The sequence below is a fragment of the Rhipicephalus sanguineus genome, chromosome 10 (genome assembly GCF_013339695.2).
Source record: "Rhipicephalus sanguineus isolate Rsan-2018 chromosome 10, BIME_Rsan_1.4, whole genome shotgun sequence".
Taxonomy (NCBI): domain Eukaryota; kingdom Metazoa; phylum Arthropoda; class Arachnida; order Ixodida; family Ixodidae; genus Rhipicephalus; species Rhipicephalus sanguineus.
In genome coordinates, this window is record NC_051185.1 from 149,987,525 (window position 1) to 150,012,252 (window position 24,728).

At 47.4% G+C, this 24,728-nt stretch overlaps 1 protein-coding gene across 1 annotated transcript in view; it reads right to left on the bottom strand.

Moving 5' to 3' along the window:
* Positions 1–24,728, bottom strand: part of LOC119372581 (ribonucleases P/MRP protein subunit POP1-like) — a 47,257-nt gene that overhangs the window by 8,259 nt on the left and 14,270 nt on the right. The window contains 6 exon segments of the mRNA XM_037643059.2: positions 1,048–1,267; positions 11,849–11,929; positions 14,562–14,708; positions 17,330–18,140; positions 18,142–18,287; positions 19,090–19,177. Coding sequence (XP_037498987.2) covers positions 1,048–1,267; positions 11,849–11,929; positions 14,562–14,708; positions 17,330–18,140; positions 18,142–18,287; positions 19,090–19,177 — 1,493 coding nt within the window.

Below are 24,728 nucleotides of genomic sequence, written 5' to 3' on the forward strand. Positions count from 1 at the left end.
GCGCCACCATTCTTGCTGCCTCTTTGTGCAAGACCGCCAAGTGCGCCGCACTGACGTGTTGCCTTCACGGATGAAACCAGCTCGCCATTGCCGTGCCCGTGTGCAGTCAGGAACAAAGTGCGCATCACGAACCCTTTCACGATAAATGCGTACGTACAATACAGCAACAGTACAGTGACGGCTTCAGCTTAGTTGGTGATGTGCTGCACACAACTAGAAACGATCAGCTTCACACGGCAGCAAATGCTGCGTATCGGCAGAGATTCGGCGACGTGTGTGTATGCATCGTTTACATGCGAGTCAGACGAGTCGTCCAGTTTTCCGCCACAGTCTTTGTTTTCCGCGTCATCGTTTCCGAATGCTCCGTGCGAGAGAGCCGTAATCTATCCCGCGCTTTGCTGGTATCAGCGGTGCTCATCACGAGATGCATTCTTGCAAGTGACAGTTGGCACGTAGTTAAGCGGGGTTCGCAGCAGGTACTGAATGTTATGCGAGAGCCTGGGCGCGCACCTGATAATTGTACTGGGAGGCATTAAAGCTATTTCGGACGTAGAAGGCGATTTGACCGCTTGAGCGGAATAAAAGCGCATGAATTGATTTTTTGGGACTGCCCGATTTTTCGAATTTCGCGGTCCCTAGGGAGTCCGAAAAAATGGCGTGATTTAAAGTTGTTTCGATCGTCCGTTCGTGCTTGTGCTGCTGGCAACTGTTTAGCATGGTTGTTAAACTATGTTTTGACTTTTATTGCGTCACTGTTTTGAGATACAATGGCGTAATTTAAAGTTGTTTCGATCGTTAATGGCAATCACACCGAAATAAAATGAACGAGTGCATGCATAAAAAAAGTTTTTTTTTTCGACGACCAAAGTGGGGGGTGGGTTCATTACAAGAGTAAATAAGGTTTGCGATTTGAAATTATTCAACCATAGCACTATTCCCTTCAAACCTCAAATTTAATATTTGCCTATCCCTAGCCAGAATACACACAATCCAGGACTTCCTAGGGTCTTTCTGATCAAATCAACAACTCCTCCTCACGCAGCTTACCGCAGATGCTTGGTCATGAGCTCCCGACGGTTCTCCTCCTCAGACTGCCGAGTAGCTGCCGTGTCTGGGTGGTCGAAAGGGAAACAGGGCAGGCCCATCTCCAGCGAGAGGCTTCTCAACTCCCTCAGGCCGGATGCCCGTGCACCCCGGTAAACCAGGGCAATCCAAAACGGCCGACCCCAGCCGGCTGGCAAGATCAGGTCCCAGCCACTGCCAAAACCTGAGAGTTGAACAAGTGAAAAAGGGCCGGGGAATGATACTGGTTGAGTTTTTATCGTTATCAGTGCCGAGACATTAGACAGAACATTAGGGCTACAGTATGAGCAGCATTGTATGCAATGTAATGAAGAGCATGTTACTGACAACGTTAGATAGACAAAGTGATGTGAAATTTCATGGCTTTTGTTCTATTGCATGCTGCAATGAATAATGAAGCAATCCATCTAGCCCTGATAGGGTCCTTATGGCAAAAAAGCAACAGGGAATGTACTGCACTAGCGACAAATGAAGAAAATTAAATGAAACAAACTTAACTGCGAGTGTAGCATTCCAAACCAAATACATTCTTCCATTCCAGCATTATTAGAATAAACTAGAGTGGTCAGGAACCATACTTGCACTCGGCAGTAGAATTCCTTAAAACCACATCGTCAGGTAGTAGAGCCGATAATAGACATAGTGAACCTACACATAACAAAATGTTCACGCTAAGGTACCATTGTAACATCTCCTTGGGAATGAAATTCGAAGGTATAGCACTGCACTACATGTTTATCAAAATGAGCATGTACAACTATGTACCATGCTGCACCTCAACAAGTTCACAGCCCCTAACTGGCCCATGAGACCTGCGTCCTTGGAAATGTCATTGAAACGGCACTGCTTCAGGGCATAGAATGGGCAGTGCATACCATGCAGGAAGATGAGCAACTATGGACGGCTCCCACAACAGGGCATTTGATTAGCACTCTTACAGTCAACGTGACTACATAATGAAAAATGTGCAAAATGAACCAGAAACTGCACATCATGCGCAGCTTGAGGAAGTTCTGTTAACGCAGTTTATAAAGGCAGCAAGAGGTAATATCACAGTTGGAAATGATGATTGGGCTAAGCTCAAAGTTAATACTTGCACTGCCAACGACTACTTCGCAATGTGTGGTTGGCAGTAGAGGTGTGCACGGGCTCCGTGTAGCCCGAAAGCCCGAGCCCGACCAGGCCCGCGGGCCGGGCTCGGGCGGGCCGACACATTTTTACCTCGGGCCCGGGCCGGGCTCGGGCTAATTGGAGTTTTATCGGGCCGGGCTCGGGCCCGGCGCAAAGCCCGACTCAAGCCCAAAATATAGAGAATGAGCGGGAATTGTTTTCCAGCACGCATTCATCGCCTTTTCCGCGACCGCCCGTTACCGCTTTTCTTTTCCATTGCAGTTGTTAGCGAGTGGAGCGACAGTGGTGAGAATGTAGCAGTTACAAAAGATGAGCTCTCCGATTATCTCTCTATGGAATCGCCCTCCTGTCCACCTGAAGTTTTAGTCTTCTGGAAGAACAAGCAGCAGAGATATCCCAAGCTTGCCAGGCTGGCAAAAAAAGATATTAGCAATTCCGGCGACGAGTGCAAGCAGCGAACGTAACTTCAGTTCGGCGGGCTACATAATGCAAAAGCGCCGCACTTCGTTGAAGCCGGAATCGTTGGACTGCTTGCTGTTTTTGCACAACAATTTGGAATCTGTGGAATAGAGACTGTTCATCGTGTGTCGTTTGATCATATTTGATATGCTCAATAAAATGCCAAATTACCGGAAAACGATGTTTTGTTTTCGCAGCGAACCTTCAAAAAGCCGGGCCGGGCCGGGCCGGGCCCGGGATTGGGTTTTCGTACGTCGAGGCGGGCCGGGCGGGCTCGCAGCCCTTTGCCGTCGGGCTCGGGCGGGCCTTCGACAAAGTCAGCGGGCCCGGGCCGGGCTCGGGCTCCGAAATACGGCCCGTGCACAGCTCTAGTTGGCAGGCTGTGGAGGATATGGCCATAGAGCTCTACGCGTCACAGCATGATGGTTCTGCTAGCAAAGAAGACAACGAGCGCTGCAGCTGCCATGACTGTTGAAACACACCATGCACTTGACATACCGAGGCATGCAGTGGCATGCAAACACATTGGTGTGATGATCACCATGCACACATTTTTACACTTTCCAGAAGGAAATCGGTGACGATTTGGGCAAGTGGAAAATGCAGACGGATATTAGACCTTTTTTTCTGACAGAAATTAATTATTACTTTTCTTGATTTTGCGTACGTTTTAATTATACAAATTTTGGGTGGTACTACAAGTATTTCGCACGACTCCATGAAATTCAAATCACCGAGATTTTACAGTACTTATTTCTCATCGGTGCACACAATCAACAGCTCAGCATCACTTATTTTCCTACTGCTCGGCATCAGATCAAGCAGTTTGACGTGACCTCCGAGACCGTGTCGTAGCAATCTCGGAGGCCGTGCCCTGACCAAACCTGAAGAAGGCAGTGAGCCTCTGCTTGTGCACAGCTGCGCATAGCTTACTGCACGGCAGTAGTTAGGACCTGGGAGTTTTGCAGTAATACACTGAAAAGCTGCTGATCACAACAGAAAGCAATATAGGCAATGCAAGAGCATGTCGATTTTCGGTTTTTGAATAAACTTATTTTATAATGTCTGCTCACAGGTCAACCTTACTTTATTAAAACAAGGTTTCAAATACATTTATTACTATGCGAATTTCAAGGAGAATTTCAATTACAGTCGAATCCCGCTATAACGAATACCGCCACAACGAATAATTTTGGATTCCCCGTCAGCCGCCCATAGAAAACAATGCGAAAAACGTCTCATCACAACGAATACTTTTTCTGCGTATTTCCGCTTGAACGAAGTTTTCGCGAGAACCACCACATAAGGAAAAGGAGCTTGCCTAGGATTGCCGCAAAATTCCGCTAGAAACTCGACCATTTTTCGTTGCCAGAGCCGTGCGGACGCATCGCAAGACCCGTGTCTTCGTGGGAGACATGTTTTCTGCCACCACACGCACATCCCGGCAAATAATTCGCCATTGAGATGCTCGGCGACAGATTGTTCATCCGCCATGATGCCGCCGGCGGGTTTGATGCACGTGTGGGCTGCGGAAGAATCGTTTTGACTGCCGCCATTGTTTTGACGTAGCACTCAAAACAAAACTACTGCTTGTCGTCACAAGCCCCGCGATCGTGAATGACATCCAGAGCATTTTGAAGGCACACGCGTGGCCAGCGTGCACATAGTCCAAGCGTAACAACATTCTGCCGCAACCGCTGCGAACACAAATGCGGTCGTGTCGACGTGATCATGGGCGACCACGAAAGTACACGCGCATCCAACGTACGCGCACCGACTCAAAGCAATGCTGCGGTCAAAACTGCGGTAGAAGCAATCACAGATAGCAACGACGCAGTTCCGAAGGCACGCGCACGGCCAGCACGCACAGATTGAAAACCGAACTACCGTTTGCCGCAACCGCTGCGCCGAAAACCGCGGTCGCTATGGTCGCGATCATCGATAACAAATACGCTCAAGTAAGCAGCTAATACACTGGAAGAAAGATTAGAGGCAATAAAGTCATAAAACAGCATGAAGCGTTTCGGCTTTCCTTTCGCTCGCTTGTGACTGTGGTAGTGTGGAGCTTCGGCACTTCGTTTTCAGTTAGCCTCTAGCAAACTTTGGCACGCTCCTTTGCAGCGCTACGCGCTCGGCGCACTTCGAGGGTAGCCTGCATATCGTATTTGCTCGCGTATAACCCACGTGTATAACTCGCGTATTGACGCAAAGCTGCCTTGCTTGCATTACCGTGAAGCCAACTTGCGCACTGAAATGCGTGTATAACCCGCACCCCGAGTTTAGCGCTAGATTTTCTGTATATTTTCTGCGTGTTATACGCGAGAAAATACATTCACTCGGTGTGCAGCCAAGTACGTCCGAGTTAGCGAGAGTTAAATGCAAAGGACAATGTATGCGCTTGCCGGGATCAAAGGACGAGTCATGGTCATCAGATCTTCCTAACTTTTGTGGTCTATAGATGAAATTTCACTGCAACGAAATTCCGCGACAACAAACTTTTTCGCGCGTCCCGTCAATTTCGTTGTAGCGGGATTTGACTGTACTCGTCACATCCATAATTTCATTACATCCTGTTTCATTATAACAATCTTAGAATATATTTCCCAATACCGTATGAGTTCAACATATGCAGGTTCGACTGCAGTTGTCATTACAACAGTTATTGTAGTAGAAGCAACAAAAGGAGCTCAACAACTCCAGAATGTGCCTGCGTGCTTGACCCTGAGAGCAAACACAAAAGTGCAAAAAGGGTTGAATAACACAGGCTTTTCTCAGTTTATTCTTTAGCTGTCCAGGCCAATGCAATGCCCATGGAGCAAGGCATCGCCAACAAAGGCAGTGGCAGCAATTGTCTGTGGCACAGTGTTAGCAGATCAATTTGATCTAGGCCACTAAATATGGCCACACATACTTTAGCAACTAGAATCTCAATTGGTTAACCGTTTTGTTGGTCCACAATTTTCTCAACGTGCAAAGATAGTGTTATCACCAATGCTTCCCAAACCATAGGCACGGAACGTACAGTCCCGATCATAAGTTTGGAGACCACGCGAGTGTACATGTGCGCGCTACCATCCAATGGCTTGGTGTCTGCCATCAAAAGCCTCGCAGTGCACATGCGTGGCCATTCAATCTTGCTGCCCTGCTTGTTTGCTTGTTGCACGCCGACGCACGGGCCAACTATTGGAATTTGTGGCTGCTGCCCCCAGTAGTGCTTAACATGAAGCAGCGGCGTGGCAGCCTGAAACTCCTTGGCAGGGTTGCAACAGCCGAAATAGAATTTGGAGCAATTTTTGGAGCAGCAAAATGTTGCTTTTGGAGCACAAAAATCCAAATCTGGAGCAGGTTACGAAAAAAAAATCCAAATTTAGAGCAGTATAACAAAGAAGACAAAAATTACTTAGCGCAATAAAAACACGGCATACAAGGATGATACACAAGGGACACGACGTTGTAGAACAAACAGTTGCAAGTAAAGCACTTGTCCCTTGTGTACCTTCCTTGTGTGCCGTGTTTTTATTGCGCTAAGTAATTTTTGTCAGTATGCACCAACTAGGCCTCCAAAAAGTCCTATTAACAAAGAAGGCTTACCTTAAGAAAAGAAAAAAATACGTACAAACCATTAAAAATCAGCTAACTCATGCACAGTGCACGTGAACACAGCTATTTCATTAAAGGCAGTGTGTTGAGCCACCCCACAGTGCGAACAATGAATAAATCCCCATTAGCATTTGCAGGGCCTGTCAAAATAATTCAACAGGCACTGCAAATGCTAATGTGGACCTGCGAACCTGGCAACCTCAAAATTTGGGAGACTCATAATGCAGGAGCAAGTGGGGGTGGAGGAGGAAAAAGAAAATTGGTGTACGCTTTTGTCTATTTGTTTCTCAACGCCACAGAACCGCCATACGCAGCAGCTCCAAATGATTGGCAATAATTTTTTAGACATCAGCTATCATACTAGTAATTACACGTTGCGTGCACGAATGGGTAATTAAGGAACAAAATGTGCTGTGTCCCCGACAGCTAGTACTAATAGCCCATTCTAAATCTCAGTACGCTTTTCCGCAGGACACCAGTGTACGGCAGCATAAGTGGCTTAAAAAGCGTTCTGCACGCAATAAAACAAGCATCAGGAAATTTGAGAACCACTCTCCTTTTTTTATTGCGATAGCAATTATATGATCACTCTCGACGGGTTTTTGCCATCATGTCCCGTAAAAAGTCCAAATCAATCACATCCCCGCGCACATAGTATGTTCTACGCGGGTAAAAGCACGCAAGTGCAGGTGACGAACGCGGCTGAAGCAGAGATCAAAGGAGCCAGCCCATCTCCGTCGCTCGGAGGGCGCATGCAATGACACCACTCCACTCGAGAGGCCTGCTGTCGAAACAGAGGAAACGCCCCGCCAGTATTGAATGAGCATGAAAAGATGCGAGAGGGGGGGGGGGGTTGTCGCTCGCGCAGCAACTATGAACTTTGATTCTAAGGGCGTGGTCGCGATCGGTGGCACGCACTATCTCGGCAGCCTTAGCGGGCGGGCTCGTATGCCCTTCTACGTCCTGCGCTCTCAATGCGAAGACACTGTGCAGATACTAGAGCACCTTCCCCTGTAGCGGCCGTGTTCTCTTACACCAACGTTTTGCAGAGTTACACGAGATCGAATACAAAAGAGTTTGCTGCCAGCCTCACTTCGTATAACATTACAATTTGTTGCTATCGCATTCTTGCTTCGTCCTTGCAGCGAAACTGTAATTTTTTCTTTTTCTTACGTTGGGGGGGGGGGGGTAGGGTCTGCGCGTCTGTATTGGATGATGATGCCCACACTGCATATGACCAACGCGGCCTCCATTTCTTGCTAAAACTCGCGCAACTGATAAAAACTCGCGCAACTACATAAAATTGAAATGTTTCTGGCGCAGATCACTCGCAGAATGTCACGATCGAAAAAGCACTAGCCGTTCACTCAACTATGAGCATGCATTTCCACAGTGTAACACTCTTTGAAAAGTCTGACACCACGAAAGGTATACAATGAATTTTGCGTATTGCCGGTTAGTCTTCCGCAAGCACGCTGCCTTGAGTGTGCTGGTTGAGGAAAGAAAGCAAAGGGCCTACCACAATGCCAGATCTGCTAAAGAGATCTCAGAGAGCAGTCAACAGACTCATCCAGGCCTATCAAAGGGAGAATGGACGTTTTCTGGATGCGGAAAGGAGCGTTGTATGTGCTAGGAAGTACGTCAATGAGCTTAGTTACGTTAACTGCCACAAGGCCATCCAAGTGCAAAAAATGGGGCTTACTGGCACAGCGCCAAGCGAGCTAGACGGAGCGCGCTGCAGCCGCCGGGAGTGAATTAGGTCTACGCTCTCAGCCGCGTTTTGGAACTTTGATCGTGGCGAAGCCATATCGAAAGTTGCGCAGCGCTCATAAATTAAAAAAAAAAAAAGCGAGATCGCGGCTCAGATGCATCAGAAGCGCATCCGGCGGAGGACGGCGTGGCGGCGGAACGCGATTCATCGGTTGAAATGCCGACTTCACCTGTGTCGGTGGCCGCCTCGACGACATCAGTGATAGGCAGCGTGGTAGAAGGATCGACACGACGTTCTTGACTAGCGCCGATCGTGCGCAATAGCAGATGCAGGCTGAAGATAAGATCTCCAGCTTATCGGCAACTTCTGCTAGCGAGCGCAAACCGTGAACGCTCGCATCAGCGTGCGAGGGCTCTGACCCGTCGGCGGCTAACTACGGGATCGTCGACTTCTCCGCAATCAACAAACTGCTTGAAAGGACATGCACTGGGGCCGTTTCGATTGGAAACTGCGATAAACTACTCTCCTGGTGTCTTCTAAGGCATTTATTTGCAAAGTAAAGCATTTTTACTTGTGTAGCGCTCTTTGAATATACAGAGTTTTGTTTTTTGCTTTTTTCTCAGTTTCAATTTTTTGGCCACCTTTCATTCTTTTAACGAGCGTTTCTCAGCTTTGGTACAATCGATTTTGATCATTATTGTATTACTGAAAAGCTGGATGTTTAGTGAGTGCAACAAAGTGTCATATGTTACTATAGAAAAGCGTAAATTTTTACAAGAGAGAAAATAACAAAAATATATTTTCTCGGTAATGGAACGGCGAACTTTGAAGCTTCATAACTTTTGTTGTAGGAAAGCTAGAACCATAAAATTTGCTTTTTGCACTCTTTGATAACTGTAGAATGCAATGACATTTAATTCAGCAGGATCCGAGTAGCCAATTTATTAAAAAGGTGATCAAACGAAATTTTAATTGATTCATTTAAAAAATATTCGTAAGGGCTACATAAAAACTGAGTTCATATTTGATATTTACACATGTAAATACATGATCACCGAAGTTTTCATCATCTTAACTTAAATAAAAAGATGCTTTATGTCAAAGTGCCTCTTCCCCCCTTAAGGGGGGACGCGGCTTTCGTATCGCGAAAAATGGCAAAAAAATCGATTTTTTGAAAATCACATTTTCAGTTTCTGTAGCCCTTTTTATATAAGATTCCAAAAATATCTTCACCGAAAACCGCGTAGAAGTGCTATAAAAAAATTGTTGCGCCTGCCGAGGTGGCGAAAATTATTGGGGAAATCGCAAAAAAACACTGATTTTCAAAAAATCATAGCTCCGCAACGACGCCACCGGGCGCCGATATCTTGGGCTCATCGGAAAGCGCATTTCTCCGTCTTCAAATTCCCCGCCGCAGCTGGCTCCTCCCTTCGAAAACAAGCGCACAAAAAGCAAATGTTCAAAGGTCGTTTCAAGCCCTCCGATTGGCCGTGTCCGCCATGTTGCCCCAGCGCGCCTCGCCATTGGTCCGATGCTCGCTCCGGGAGATCGTCGTCTGCAGCTCGTGCGTCTCGAGCTCACGGCTGTCGAAAGTCGCGCTACTTCGTTGCGTGTTCGCAATCGCTCTGTGTTCACGGCTCGACGATAACTTTGAACAAGAACTACGTTTTAGTTTGGAGCTACTAGCGGAAGCTCGGTGGGATTACGATGGCGCGCCGCACTCATAGCGAACATCGCAAACGCGCGTCTCGGACCGACTCTAGCGTTGACTCGTAGGATCCATTGTTGGAGGTTCTGCTTACGCGCACTTCGGACGTCGTGACGAAGATGATCGCAGGACGACTCTGTACTCGCGACCACGCATTACGTACTTTGAAACATCGGGCACCGCGGCCGGCGCGTCTACTGCTCGGAGTCGTCACTAGGCCTAACTCCGCTCACGGCGTCGGCACGCGAGACGAACCTCGAACTTTGCGGGCAAGAGCAACGCGTTAGCGGACTCGCGGCAGTGTGCTTCTTCGCAAGGAACGAAGCGCTTCCCCCGCCGGCTTCTCGGTACAGCGGATGGTCATTTTACACATCGGCAGCGGACCCCACGGCCAAGCTCGTCGCGCAGCGGGCGCGCGTCGGCGTCCCGCAATGCGAGGCCAAACACGTTGCGCGCCGATTTTTCATCGCCGCACCTAGGCATATTGCGCATCGTCACCGAATGCCGCCACCCAGCACATCGCGTGCCGACTTCCCGGACTATGCGGCCGAGCACTTAGAGGTGAAATAAAGCACTGGTGATGCAATTTAGGCGCGCTTGGGGCCGTGCTTGGTATCGCCGTAAGCGCTCATGAATCATCTGAAAAAATAAAAGCCTCGCAGAAAACCGTGTCCGCGACCGGGTGAATGATGAAGCGCATCGCAGGCGAGGTTTACAAATTAGCTTGACGAGTGAAACAGGGAGATGAATTCATATCTGCCCAGTTCGCGTCTTGAATAAACTGCTAAGGAATTCCTATTCCACCAATGTCTTGGCCATAACTGCCTGTTATTTAGGAGGAAGGGATAAGTTGCCATGATGAGAGCCGCTCTTAGTATCCTATAAAAATGATTCAATGATCAATTGCAATCAAGACTGTTAATTACGTTAATGAGAGCATGAATACAAGAAAGCTGGCAAATCATCATAGTACATGACCTACTTGCATTACAATATCTTGTTTTTTGTCATGTCTATTACACCACTTCATAACTTCGTTTAAAATTCATGCTACATGTTCTTTGTATATCAGAAAAGGATTTTAAGAAAAAAGAAAGAAAACAAAGGCACAACAAATGAAAGGCCACATGTGCAGGAGGTCCAACCTTATAAAACACCTTAAAGATCACAATCTTCTTGTGTTTTAGAGAAGCAAGGCACCTCAAACTAAAGACAGGGCACTCTAGAAAGTGCACATTACGAAGGACTCAAAAGATTACGACCCCAGTGCCTTTTGATGAAGTAATGTCGTTGGTACAACTTTAAAAGCCGTTTTCTCAAAACGACTTTTCTTGCTTCCTGCTTCGCTTGTTCCGCTGATTTCTCACTGACCGCTGGGTCTATTTCAGTTCCGTTTTTTGTTCTATATTCCTTGAAGCACAGTTCAGGGCGTGACATTCTTGCTTTTTCAGTATGGCGTTTTGATAATTAGCTATTTGACGAGTTGCACAAAGCCTCGATGCCTGTTGCACAGTCACCTCATGAAAAATGAAAACTAAAAAAAATTTTGTTGCAAATAAAAAAATCTAAGAATGTCATGCCCGCAATCAGACATCTTAGAATGCATAGCACTTTGAACGAGTTTCCTATCGCATTTTTTAAGCGAGTCAGACTCGGAACAAGAGCAGAAGGTGAAATATATTGTAAATCAAAAAGTTGTAAAGATATATTCATGAAATTTCTACAGTAGCATTAAAAAAACATTTCAAATAAGTGTGCCAATTTTCATCAAAATCCATGAAGAAATAAGAAAGTTGGTACCGAAAGCCACGTACCCCCTTAAACTGATGAATGAATTCTTCTGAGGCAGAGCTATAGGCAATGTGTTTGATTATTTAGCAGAACTTCTTCCAATGTTAACCACATGTTCGCATTATAAGTTTCCCAGCTCTTGCATTTGTTTTTCTGTTTTTGTTTTTTACGCAGTCTTGTGAAAAACATATTAGAGGGGTTCCACTGTAATAAACAGCTCTGTAAAACATATGCCCAATGCATGAAAAAAAAAAAAAAAACAACCTTATGAAAATGGAAACTTTTCACTACGTCCAAATGCTACAGAATGACTGCATAAGGCAAGCCTTGTGGGATCAAGACATCAGACAGCATGAGAGACAAACCTAAGTTGGTTCGGGAACCGTCTTTCCGAATAGCCACGACGGGGATCCGAGACTCGGCATCTCCCAGCTCGAGTAGGGTACCTGCAATATTGCAACAGCTGCTAAACACCCCAGGAAATCTTCAGCATTTTGGATAGATGCTGAAACAGCACAGTGACAGCTAACATTAAACGGGTACTGAAATCATATTTTCAGCATTTCATTGCTTTTTAGTAGCACAGCATGTCCATGTAGGTTTTCAGGGCACACTTCACCAGATCATTTTCTAGGCTCTTAAGGGCTTGGCCTTTCATCTGATGCAAACAAGAACAACAATGGAAAATATTCGTGCCAGTACCCCTTTAGTTCTCTTTTCCAGACAGCTAAATGCAGACAGATGCTTATATGTGCAGTGTTTTTCAAAAATAAACTGTCCACTGAGTTCACTGTGTTCAACTCAATGTGCCTTAAAATGCCAGTGGCGCTTTAGTGGTGTAGCAAGGAACATTTTTGGGGGGATGTGGCACACTCTTGACCGTGAAGTGGAAGCTCTGCAGGCAGGTGTTTAGCATGTCGTTTGATGGCAAGTGCGCTGCTGTAAACACAAATTTTAGCAGGAGAACATGCTTGGTATCTGATAGCACAGCTCCCACAACGTTTCATTGCTTCCTACACATTGGGCCCCAATTAAAAAAGTGCACCTTCTCAACGTCACCAAAGCTTGAGCGAACATGATCCTGTGGCGCACGTCCGTGATGGGACTCTTATTTTCGATAGTGGGTGGATGTTTTGAAGTGATGTTCATAAATGACAATGCTAGCATGAATTGTAAAGTACAATTAGGCCAGTCACAATGCAATGCCAGGATTAAAAGACACAGATCTACTATAATAATTGTTGGGGTATTACGTCCCAAAGCCAAGATACTATTATGAGAGACGCCGTAGTGGAGGGCTCCGGAAATTTCAACTACCTGGGGTAGTAAATCTGAGTACACGGGCCTCAATTATTTTGCCTGCATTGAAATGCGGCAGGCGCAGCCAGGATTCAATCTCGCGACCTTCAGGTGTGCATAAACCCACAATATGCTACAATTTATTCCAACAAGAACACAACCTCTTCCCTGCAATAGATACTTTATTGAAATACAAATACACCTATGGGGCATCACTTGCCACCTGGCATAGAAATGTCACCCATAGAAATGCATGGAGCACCATCCAAGGCCTTAGAAAAACCACATTACCGTATTTACTCGATTCTACCGCGCCCTCGATTGTAATGCGCACCCGTTTTCCGCGACCAAAAAAAAAAGTAATACATCGATTGTAACGCGCACCCATTTTTCGTGAGAGAAAAGAACAAAAAAAGTCCGTAGGAGTCAAACTTCGCACATTCAGAAGAACATGCATTTGGGTTTTAAAGAACTAAAGTTTCAAAAAAAGTAAAAAGTCAGAAAGCGGGCCTTGCCGCTAAAACTGCCACCACTACGGCGGCGATACGAGTCGCGTAATGGATCAGTCCTCGTCGCTGTCGGACAACTCCTTGTCGCTGTCAACACTCTTCGATTTCGGGAAACCGGCCCTGCTTTGGTCCACTGAAACCTTTTCGTGAAGCTTTGCTGTAAAAAATCTTCTGCTTCTGTTTGCGCCAGTCTCGCACGCACGTTTCGGGAACTCCGAACTATATCCGAACGACCGCGATGCGGCCCGATTTCCGTCCGTCTCTCTGCACATGTAATAACTATTCTTTTAAATGCGGCATCGTGGTACACTCGTCGAGTATTTGGAGTCGGCACTTCCATGCCGTCGATGCGAACGCAGAACGGGATGACAATCTCCTCAGCACACGTACGAACTGAAAAAATGGCAGAAATCGTAGGAGGCGGCCATTTTGAAATGTCGATGGCAATACGATAACCGAGTTTTTTTTTTTTTCGGTACTCGATTCTAACGCGCATGCGATTTTTGGGCTCGTTTTTCCGGAAAAAAGGTGCGCGTTAGATTCGAGTAAATACGGTAATGGAAATAAACTGCATTGCCACATTCACGTAAACACGGGTATAAATGGCACCATTTCCATTTTCACAGTAATCACGCCTGTTCCTGTGCGCTTGACCTCCCCGGTCCACGTACACAAGGACCGAGATGGTTGAATAACACAGGACGGGTTTGCTTTAGCTGTCCATGTGGGGATGACGGCCAGAGGAGGGGCCTCCCATCCCGAAGCTAGAGACAGCATTGCGTCAACAGCTACAACTTCCAAATTAATACAACAGGCACATAACAATGTGACGATATTAAAATATGCATCAGTACTAATTGTTTAATGTAAAAATTAAAACCATTTGGGAGTTAGTTGCAGCTTCAGGAGACTGGGCAGCTCCGGTTCACGTTTTTAAAGTTCCAGAGATTATGTACTAGTACATATTTTTTCCCAAGCTGTCTAGCGCACACAGTACCAAAATGGATACAGTAGACAGTATAGAAAAACAAAATGAGTGCAAAAATAGACATGCATGGCTTAAAAAACACTCCATATTGAAGATTCACTTAAATGAATAGCATCACCACATAACTGGAGCATATTTGTGGGGCCAACACGTCACAGATCATTGAAAAGAGTCGTACCAAGTGAACGTGCTTTCCTAGTCTAGTTCTGATAAGAAATACTGTACACAACGCTCCTTCCCTACTTCTTTAATTAAGAGGAGGAGTATGAAGTGCACATTTACCAGGTGTAGGGTTTTGCGATCTCAGCCTGTTCAGCTCAGCCTCTGGCATCTTCTGGGACGACACTGCATCGCGCAGTAGTGGGTCCCACAGTGCGGAATCACTTGCCTGTGGAAGCAGGGGCAGCCCGGCACACCCGTCTGGTGGGCCTGCATAATTACACTTAATTATTACAACTGCTACTAAATAGTGTGAAAAGAAATAGTCCCAAGTTAACGAAACATGGTCAAGTCCAACAAATGATGTTTGACTCAAAGACACGTGAAAGATATACATGCAGTGATTACAATAAAATGAAAATCACAGTACAAATAACCACAGCAGGAACAAAATCAAATTCTCAATAGTTCCTTTAAATCCTGCTCCTCTCCAGCACACTGGAACGAAGCAAGGCGTTGTTGCAAACTGTCATGGAGGCAGCCATGTTTCTTGCTCTTGTTTCAGCTAAACCAAGCCTCTTTTGAACCATGCTACTTGAAGGTTACCCGCCGTGGTGGTATAGTGCTCTAGTGGTGCTCCACTGGTGACCCGAAGGACACGGGATCAAATCCTGGCCGCGGTTTTCGATGAAGGTGAAAGTGCTTGAGGCCCGTGTACTTAAATTTAGGTGCACGTTAAAGAAACCCAGGCGGTTGAAATTTCCGGAGCCCTCCACTACGGCATCTCTCATAATCATATCATAGTTTTGAGACATTAAACCCCAACAATTATTATCACTACTATAGCATTATAGCAATTATTATCACTACTATAGCACAATGTCAAAAACGGTGGCGACCACAAACCACCACTTGAGTGTTTCACACGCACTTCCGCGTTTTCGTTAAAGATGTAAGTCACCCCTTCTAAATGCAACAACTGCAAAATCTTTCATTGACGTGGCACAAACTTCTGTAGTCCGCGGCCGCTGACATGGCAGCTAACGCTTGTTAGGCCTAGCGTGCGCGTTGCAACTTGGCATGCCGTGATGCCGTCGTGAGAAGCTTCCCCGGAGATAGGGCGTAGAAGAGATCGCACTCGCGAGCTAAACCGAGGGCATCAAGCGTGAAACGAAGTTTCGGTTCGCGGTAGGGAGAATAGCCGCGGCAACTATCCTGAAAAAGTATTTCAAGCTTGTAAGGCGAAAGCTCAATCGCATCTCAAAGCAATTGTTACTTGCGGGGGAATCAAGGTTGCACACGCAATACCTGCGCTCTACGACGAAGCAACTATTTTCCCGACGGAGACAAACAGCGGTAACGCGCTCTTGATGCGAACGCAGGCGCCCGTACGTGGTGGAGCGCGCATGTCAAGCGACCGAAGTAAAGGGGGCAAAGGCTTCTCCGTCGGCCACACAACCCTCCGCCTCCTCACACCACGCACCCACGCCGGGCTGCTGCCTCCCACCGCCATCGCTTTTTTTTTTTCTCCCCTCGCTCCTTGTTCGTTCATTCCGCGTCCCCTCCTCCTTCGTAACGCCGTCGCCGCTCTCTCCCTGCTAAGAAGCACGCTCGCTCCCTCGCATCTCTGAGAACATTCCGGCAGCCACATTATAACCGGTCTTTCATCTCGGGGGACTACACAATAAGTGGTATGCGTATACATGGAGTTCTATGGGAGGGTAAACGGGAGTCAGAAAAAACCACATTATAACCGGTACCGCACTGTAAGCGGTTACGTTATAAGTGGTCCGAGCTGTATTTCTTGGGATCCGCACACAGCTTTTCTCACGGAGCAGCTTGAAAATGTGCAGTATAAGGCAGCGAGGTTTGTACTCAACAGATATAGTAGAACATTAAGCATGACGGAAAGTAAACAAATTATCGTGGCAGGCACTATAAGACCGGCGGAAAAATTTGAAATTTTTTCACGCTGTTCACCATTTCAAAACCGTCACTGAGCAAGCAGGATACATCAAGTTGCCCACTTATGTGTCATCGAGACGCGACCATGCCCTGAAGGTCCACGAGTTTCCTTTCAGAGGTGACGTCTTCAGGTATTCTTTTTTTTTTTTTTCACGAGCCATAAGAGAATGGAATGCTCTATCGCCCGACATTGTGACAATTTTGGACAACGATGTGTTTTACCATGCTTTGTGTGTGATCCCTGTTTCTTTCTGACTGTGACCCACCTGCTGCAATGCCCACTGGGGCAATGCAGGTATGTAATAAATAAAATAATACATAAATAAATAAGAAGGTAGTCAAAGATGCAATTTTTGTGTCCTAGCTGCAATCAGCTTCACTGAACTTATATCAGAATACCACTGGCAATGCCTTTGGCCTTCAAGCCACGGCTTGCCCAGATGATCTAGAGTCAAGTAGCTTTGAAAAATAGGTAAAATGGGTCAAAAGAATTTGCAAAAAATAAACAAGAAACTGAAGCAAATTAGAGGCATCAGAAGAAAAACCTAGCAGTCATGCCTTACACACGCAACATGTTACGTCGACTCAAGAGTGTTGCAGGTCTACATGAAGTTACATGCTCATGTGGTCGAGTACACATACCAATGCATTACTGTTAATTACTGTAAAAATTACTGTTAAAAATTGTGAACCAGTCCCGCCCTTTTCTAAACGAATGCAGCAGTGCTGAGGGGACAACTCCTGCACCGCTGTAACGAGCAGTGGGGAGCAGCACCTAATGAATTGGTTCATGTGGTAAAGGCAAATCAAATGCTGTCTAACAAATGCAGGCCGACATGAACTTCCCCCCAACTTTCAGTTCCACTCTGGCTAATGCACGACTGGCTAAGCAAAGAATCGTAAGCCGGAGTTCATCAGGTGCTCACAGTGGCCAGTCACCTTGGTCTTGCTGGCCGGCAACAGGATCCGTGGGTCCCTGACTGTCCGCCCGAGGACCCGGGGCAGCAGCACTTGCTCACACTCGGCGTCTTCCCCCTGCACCATCTCCCAGCCCGCCTCCTGAGCCTGCTTTTCTTCAGTGCGCTTGTTCCACCAGGCTTCCGTCTTGGGCGATGAAGCCTCCCGGGAAGGCACGAGCGCGTTGAGGACAACTCCCGTTGCCAGCGGACCCGTCAACGAGAACCTCACCATCTGTTCCTTGAGCTGCACCATGGTCACCGACCCATTCGTGTATACTGGTAGCTGCACCACCTCGGAAATCGAGGCCTCGTCTTTTTCCGGCTCCTTTTTGTCGTTGGCAACCCTAGCAGATGCCTTCCTTTCTTCGATTTTCTTCTTTTCGATGACTCCCTACGATTCTTCGACGACGTACGCTTCTGTCCCTCTTGGATTTTGGTTGCCTGTCCTTTCCGTTTTAGACTTCGTCTCGTCTGCGGAAACCGTCGACTGCGCCAATGGCCGACAGGCTCGGTTATTTCGTTTATAACCGAAACTATCCGTTGCTTCTACCTTCAACTTGGGTTTCGAGTCTTCAAACTTTACACGCTTCGAATCACAAGCTGAAGTTCTTTCACTGGGCGTTTGAACACTAACGTCACTGTCTCGTACCTTCGAATCTGCAGTCACCCCACTCCTTGCTTGCACCCGTTGAAGCTCAAACACTGACACCAGTTCTTCGGTCACTTCCTCGTGAATGGTGGGGTGCACCCAAATCCACAGCTGGCGATTGTTCTTTGTGATTGTTGTTGTCGTTCTGACTGGCAAGGGCACGCCAGAGAAATTTTGCCGGTCCAATGGCGCCGAATGGGTAGCAGTTACAGTGGTACAACACCACCGTGCCTTCGCAGGTTCCAGGAAGGTAGGACTTGGCTCCAAATGTGAGACCTGCAGGGGGAGATTGTTAAAATAACAATACAGTCAACGTCCAATTTTTCAGGCTCCCTAAGAACCGTAAAATTGTCCGAGAAATCGGGCAGTCTGAAAAAACTGAATTCATGTTTTTTTATTCCGCTAAAGCGGTCAAATCGCCACAGCCACATCCGAAATAGCTTTAATGCCTCCGAGTACACTTATCAGGCATTTTGGTGCGCGCCCAGGTTCTCGCAAATACATTCAGTACCTGCCGCAAAACCTCACTTAACTACGTGCCAACTACCACTTGCAAATTCGCATCTCGTGATGAGCGCCGCTGATACCAGCAAAGCGCAGAATAGATTACGGCTCTCTCGCATCGAGCGTTCGGAAACGTTGATGCGGGACATAAAGACTGTGGCAGAAGAGCGGACGACTCGTCCGGCTTTCCCGGATGTCACCAAGCAATGACAAATACGACTTACTTTCTCATCTCCATTAGCTTAGGCCAATACTAATATTTTCTATCAAGTACATAGTTACTGGTCTTTAGAGACTTTTCAACGACACCTAATTCACCTGTCTGCTCCGAGGACTAAAGATTACAGCAGCGACCTAATTAAATATTAATTTCAAGCATCTGCTGTCTTCCTTCCCCCCTAAAAGACCGCAATAATGTATTGGCACACGCTCTACACAAATCACGTGATTTTTTTAGCGTGAAATGTAGCAGGTTTCACCTCTTGGTGCAGTTCAGTGTGAAGGGCGCAGCAGTCACATCACTGGTTGTCACAGCACCACACCAAATAAAGGGTGCGCAAACATATTCACTAACCTGCGTCTGTGTTCGTCAAGAGCGCCAGCTTGGAGACGAGCATTTCTTCGTTGCCGATCAGCTCGATGCAGTTGTAGTAGGACAAGTCCTGCACAAGTGAGCGAAAAGAAAATGAAGAGTTGTTGCCCAGCAGACCTTAGTAGTTAACAAATAAGGAACTAAAGCACATGAAAGTGGGGAGATTCAAGAGTGCAAAAGTGGAATGCATGAACAACAGCTCTCAAATCCGTAGGAGATGTTTTGTAGAGTAAGGGATTGTTAGAACTGAAAATTCAGGAGCCCTTCAGCTATTACTTTTCTTTCTTCTCTATCGCATTGCACAGTGTTCCCTCCTTCATCCACACAGCAGAACTATTCAGGTGCTACAGGCAACGACAATGGTCATGCGTTCATATCCAGGCAACATAGAAATGTGGCAACGTGAAATGACACGTCACCTCGACAAATGATCAGAAACGGCTCATCGCCAACAAGCGCACGATCGAGAGAGCACCAATTATTGGAAAACGACGCATACATTCTCCAATAATTCGTGATGCATTTGACCAGCACGCCTCGGAGCGTTGCGTTTCTAGTGGCAACGCTTCTGCTCCTGTACTTCAATTGGCTACTGGTGTGGCTAGTAGCTGATACAATACTGTATTTTCTAGGTGGCATTAGCTGCGCGATACTTTCCTGTCTCAATTAGATATTCTCAGTTTCACAGTATATATTAACGATGCTTTACCATAAAATGTTTAATGATTAGATGCTAGCTGCTCAATTGTTCTTGCATCAACTATGTAATGTAGGCTTGTGCGAATATTCGAACGAATACAGTGGAACCTCGTTAATGTGTACCTGCCGGGAACGCCGCATAACCACGCACTAAACGGTAGTACGCATTAACCACCAAGTAAAAATTTGCATCTCCTCGCGTACGCCATCGCCGCCAGCAAAGAAATAAATACAGTGCCACAGCAAATATTGCCTAAAGTACCCACTGCAAAGCCTTTTCTTTCTCTTTGCCAAACTGGAGAAAATATTCTGGTACTCTCGCACGACCGTCCGATAGTGCCGACAGTGTGCAGTGGCGATGCCAAGGAGCATTTCGGAACTATTAAAGGGTCCAGTATACGCAGTGACCGACGTAGCGACAGAACAGACAGTGTCGGCTTTCCGCGATATATGTGTGAGCGTCTGTACCGCGATCTGCTACTAAACGAAAACTGACGCAGTTCCAGTGAAACGCGATACGGCTGCATGGAGCCGATAGCTGGCTAGTTGTGTGCAGTGTGTCGCCTTCTCGGCTCAAGCCGTCACTGCCGGGCCGCTTGCTGTACCGCACGTGCACATTTGTCGTGGGAGTGTTCTTCGTACCCACTTCGCTCCAGATCGTGCACAGATGCGGCGATGAGCACAGATTAGCTTGTTCGGTTAATGCGGCGATGACGAACTCCTGCAAGCGATGCGCACTCCGCGACGCTCTAGCGGTCCTGGCAGCGGACGGAAGCGCGTTTGGGTGGTCGCCCAATAAAAGCGTGCAGTATGGTTACAACAGCGCTAGGCATGGTGAACCATACGCGTGCGTTTAGCGGGATAGCGTCTATGCAAAGAGGTTTCTCGTCGCCCATGACTAGCAACGCTCAACTCCGCAACAGCGAGCTGCTTTCGTTTCTGCAAAGCGGCGCGCGCTTGAACACGGCCCCGCACAACGAGGCGGCAGAGATCGGCAGCCCAGCGCGTTCAGGTTGTCGCCTATTAAAAGCGTGCAGTAAGCTTAAAGCAGTGTTGCACCGCACGCGTGCCCAAGCAGATATCTGAAGATGCTTATTGTGATAAGGTTGTTGGCGATAAGTCATGCTGACGAGTGGCGCGTTCGTCGATGGCCGCCACCGCACCTTCGTTCTTTCCCGATGCTTACCCGCAAAGGCGTCGCCGCAATCGCGCGCAAGTCGGAATCAGTGATCGACTGATCTACGCGCTTCTCTAAAAGACGGAAAACCTTTGGCGGCACATTGTGGCGTCGGGAAGTTCAGCGGCACAGTAAAATTTTATGGCACAAAACGTTATCGCGGTGCGCTGGGTACGCACTAACCGGGAGGCGTAGGGCGAAGCACTACGGCTTAAGCAATCAGCGAATGCATTAGCCTCTATGAGACTCGGTCGGGGATTCCTCGCAACTACGTTTTAACCGTTAGTACGCTTAAAGCGGGTACGTATTAACGAGGTTCGACTGTATTACAGTATTCAAATTTGCTTCGGAACGAATTTAAATTACAGTGGAACTTCGATTATACGTCCCCCGGTCTTGCGACGACCCGCGTTTTACGACGAATTGGCTTGGTCCCGGCAAAACCCCCATAGAAATAATGTATTAAAAACCTCAATTGTACGACGCAATTTTACGCCGGCCCCGCCTCGTACGACGCTTTGCTGGACTGTCCGAGAAAAAAAAAGACCTACGATGACGCGGGCTGGCACGCAAACACACTGCGGCCGGGCGAAAAAAGTCGGGAAACCGAGGAACCGAGTTCGTATCCGCGCTGCCACCACAGGGCCTCTTCAATTTTTCGACACGCGGTCGGCCATAGCTAGCCAGAGCCAACGTTGGCCGGAGCCAGCCGGAGCGCATTCGTTTTGTCGCATTGCACTGCGCACTTCCGTTGTCGCTTTTTTTTTTTCTCTCTCTCTTCTTTTGGGTGGTTTTGTAGTGACCGTGACCGTTGTGACCGCAGTGACCGTTGTGAGTAGATAACATGGCAGATAATCTCGAGCTCGCTTTCTAGTATACGATAACTTTCACTACATTTCGTGTCGTTATACCGGACGTGTTGAACGGCGATTGTTGAGCCAATGTTTGCGACAGCCGCGGGAACCGGAACTCGCCGCTGTCTAGCTACCAGAGGGCTGGGGCGTTTTAGCCGCTCGCGATTGGTCGAAGCTTGCAAATCGAATAGGCCTACTGCCGTGCTGCCATTCAGCCATTCCTTCACGTGTTTGCCTCATCGGTTGGTTGTGCTGCGCCGCAGCTGCTGTGTCCACGTGCAAAATTTTCTGTGTTCGGTCATTGGTGTGCGAGGAAGCTTTCGAACTTTTGGTTGCGAGTGCTGCGTCTCGCAATGTCGCGGAACCGAAAACGGCTGACGCTCGGAGAAAAGCTTCGCATAATCGAGGAGGCAGAGAAGCGGAACGGAGCAACAAAGGCCAGCATTGCCCGCGACCTGAACATTCCCGAGTCGTCGCTGAAAACGATCCTCGCGAAGAAGGACAGCATCCTACTAAATGCGGCAAAGTTCGGCCTGAACAGGAAGGCCGCGAAAGATGGCAAATATGCTGCCATGGAGAAGGCCCTCGTTGAGTGGTTGCATCAGGCCCGCAGTTCAGGAATCGCCGTGGATGGCGCAATTTTGAAGGAGAAGGCTGAGACAGTTGCATTGCGCTGCGGCATTGACGACTTTAAAGCCTCCAATGGCTGGTTGGATCGCTTTAAAAAACGCAGTGGAGTTGTGTACAGCCGCTGCTGTGGAGAGAGCGCGTCAGTCAGCTCCGACACTGTAGAAAAGTGGACTGCATTGCTGCCGGAATTGATACGGGAATACAAACCGTCCGACGTGTTCAACGCAGACGAAACTGGATTATTTTATAATATGCAGCCAGAACAGACATTGGCATTCAAAGGAGAGAGCTGTCACGGGGGTAAGCGAAGCAAAGAGCGTCTTACCGTATTGCTTTGCGCTAATGAAGACGGCTCTGAAAAGCTTCCTGCCCTCGTGATCGGCAAGTTTGAGAAGCCGCGATGCTTCAAGAATTTGAAAAGGCTGCCGTGCCAGTACACGTTCAAACGGAAAGCCTGGATGACGGCTGCTATGTTTTCTACATATCTGCAGCAGCTGGACTCCAAAATGGGGGCTAAGAACAGAAAGATTCTTCTTCTGCTTGACAATGCGCCATGCCATCCATCAGATATGTCGCATTTGAGAAATGTGAAAGTTGTATTTCTGCCCCCCAATTGCACTAGCCAGCTGCAGCCACTTGACGCTGGCGTCATCAAGTGCATGAAACAGAAATATCGGAAGTTTCTGGTGCAGCGTCGGCTGGCGGGCATGGAACGCAAGCAGTTGGATAAGAAACTTTCTGTGCTTGACGCAATGCACTACATTGCTAGTGCATGGGACGCAGTCACGCCAGAAACTATCGCCAACTCCTTCAGGCACTGCGGCTTTAATAGAAGTGGTGCTTGTTCTACCAGTGAAGCTGCACTGCCTGTTGACGATGAACCAGAGTTCGGCAGCCTGGAGCTGCCTGGATCTTTCGCGGACTATGTTGGTGCCGACGACGACGTTGCAGTGTGCAGTGAAGTGTCGCTGGATGACATTATCGAAACTGTGCGTCCCGACACTGCGGGAACTTCCGACGAGGAAGAGATGGACGATGCTGCAGAGGCTAGCGTGTCCGTTCCGACTTACGCGGACGTGTTGTGCTACGTCGACCACATTCGGCGGTTTGCTTGCGCACGCGATGAGATCGGCGACTTGCTGCCAGATGTTGCAGCTATCGAAAGAAAGCTGATGCGTCGTGGCTGGGCAAACTCTCAGAAGAAAATCACAGATTTTTTTAAAAGGTGAGAAATAAAGGTTCGTTCACACCTCCGATAAAATGCGTGGTTGTCATTTTTTCAATTAATTTAATCTACGTTCCTCGGAGCAGCGTACGTTTGTGCCGCGGACGTTCTTAGGCATTATGTGCCCGCTGTTGTGGGGCAAAAATGACCGTCACTGCCTATATTCTCGGTTTTTCGATTATATGACGCCCGGATTATACGACGATTTTGCGCGGTCCCCTGAAAGTCGTATAATCGAAGTTCCACTGTATTCTAAGTTTCGAAGTATTCGAAATGAAGAAATAGACATATATAAACCGCATGTAACCCCCTGTAAAGGTGGTTTCACTGCAGTGGAGGGGTGCTATGCCATGAACACACCTCTCCAGAGGAAATCCGCACTGCTATGAAGCCCCACTTCAAGGTTAAATGAACAAATTACCCTCACATCGATTCATCATTTTTTTAAGCTTAAAAGCTCATTATACCGGCCTATATGCTGTAAGTATACAGTAATACCTCGTTAACTCGAAGTAGTAAAAACCAGAAAAAATTTCGAGATAAGCAGATTTTCGAGATAAGCAAAGTTGGGCAAATTCCATTGAGAAGTTCAGTTCTATCTAGAAACGTCATCCCTACTGACCAGTTTCTTAACAGGAGCGCCAAACTGGCTCTTTGTAAAGATTTTGAAGAAAAATAATGACATACCAGCGCTATTAACCAGCTGTGTTTTTCGGTACTGCCTTTTTATTTAGTGCACAGAGACCGACTAAGGCTGGTCTGCCTCTCAGTAACACTTGCACCTAGCAAAGCTTTCTCGAGTTGCTTAACACATCGCATGTGCCAATCATCCGCGCCGCTGCACTCAAATTTATTTCGCATCAAGCGAAGCATGTTTCTTGTTTCGGCGGATGTCGTCACCCATCGAGTAGCTGCGTCGACGCTGCCGCGATCACTGTGCGTGACGCCACGTTGTTTGGCTTAAGAAAATGGTCAAACCAGCCGATGTTGCAGGCTAGGTCAATTTAGCCCACCGCTAAGTCCAGAGAATCGGCCT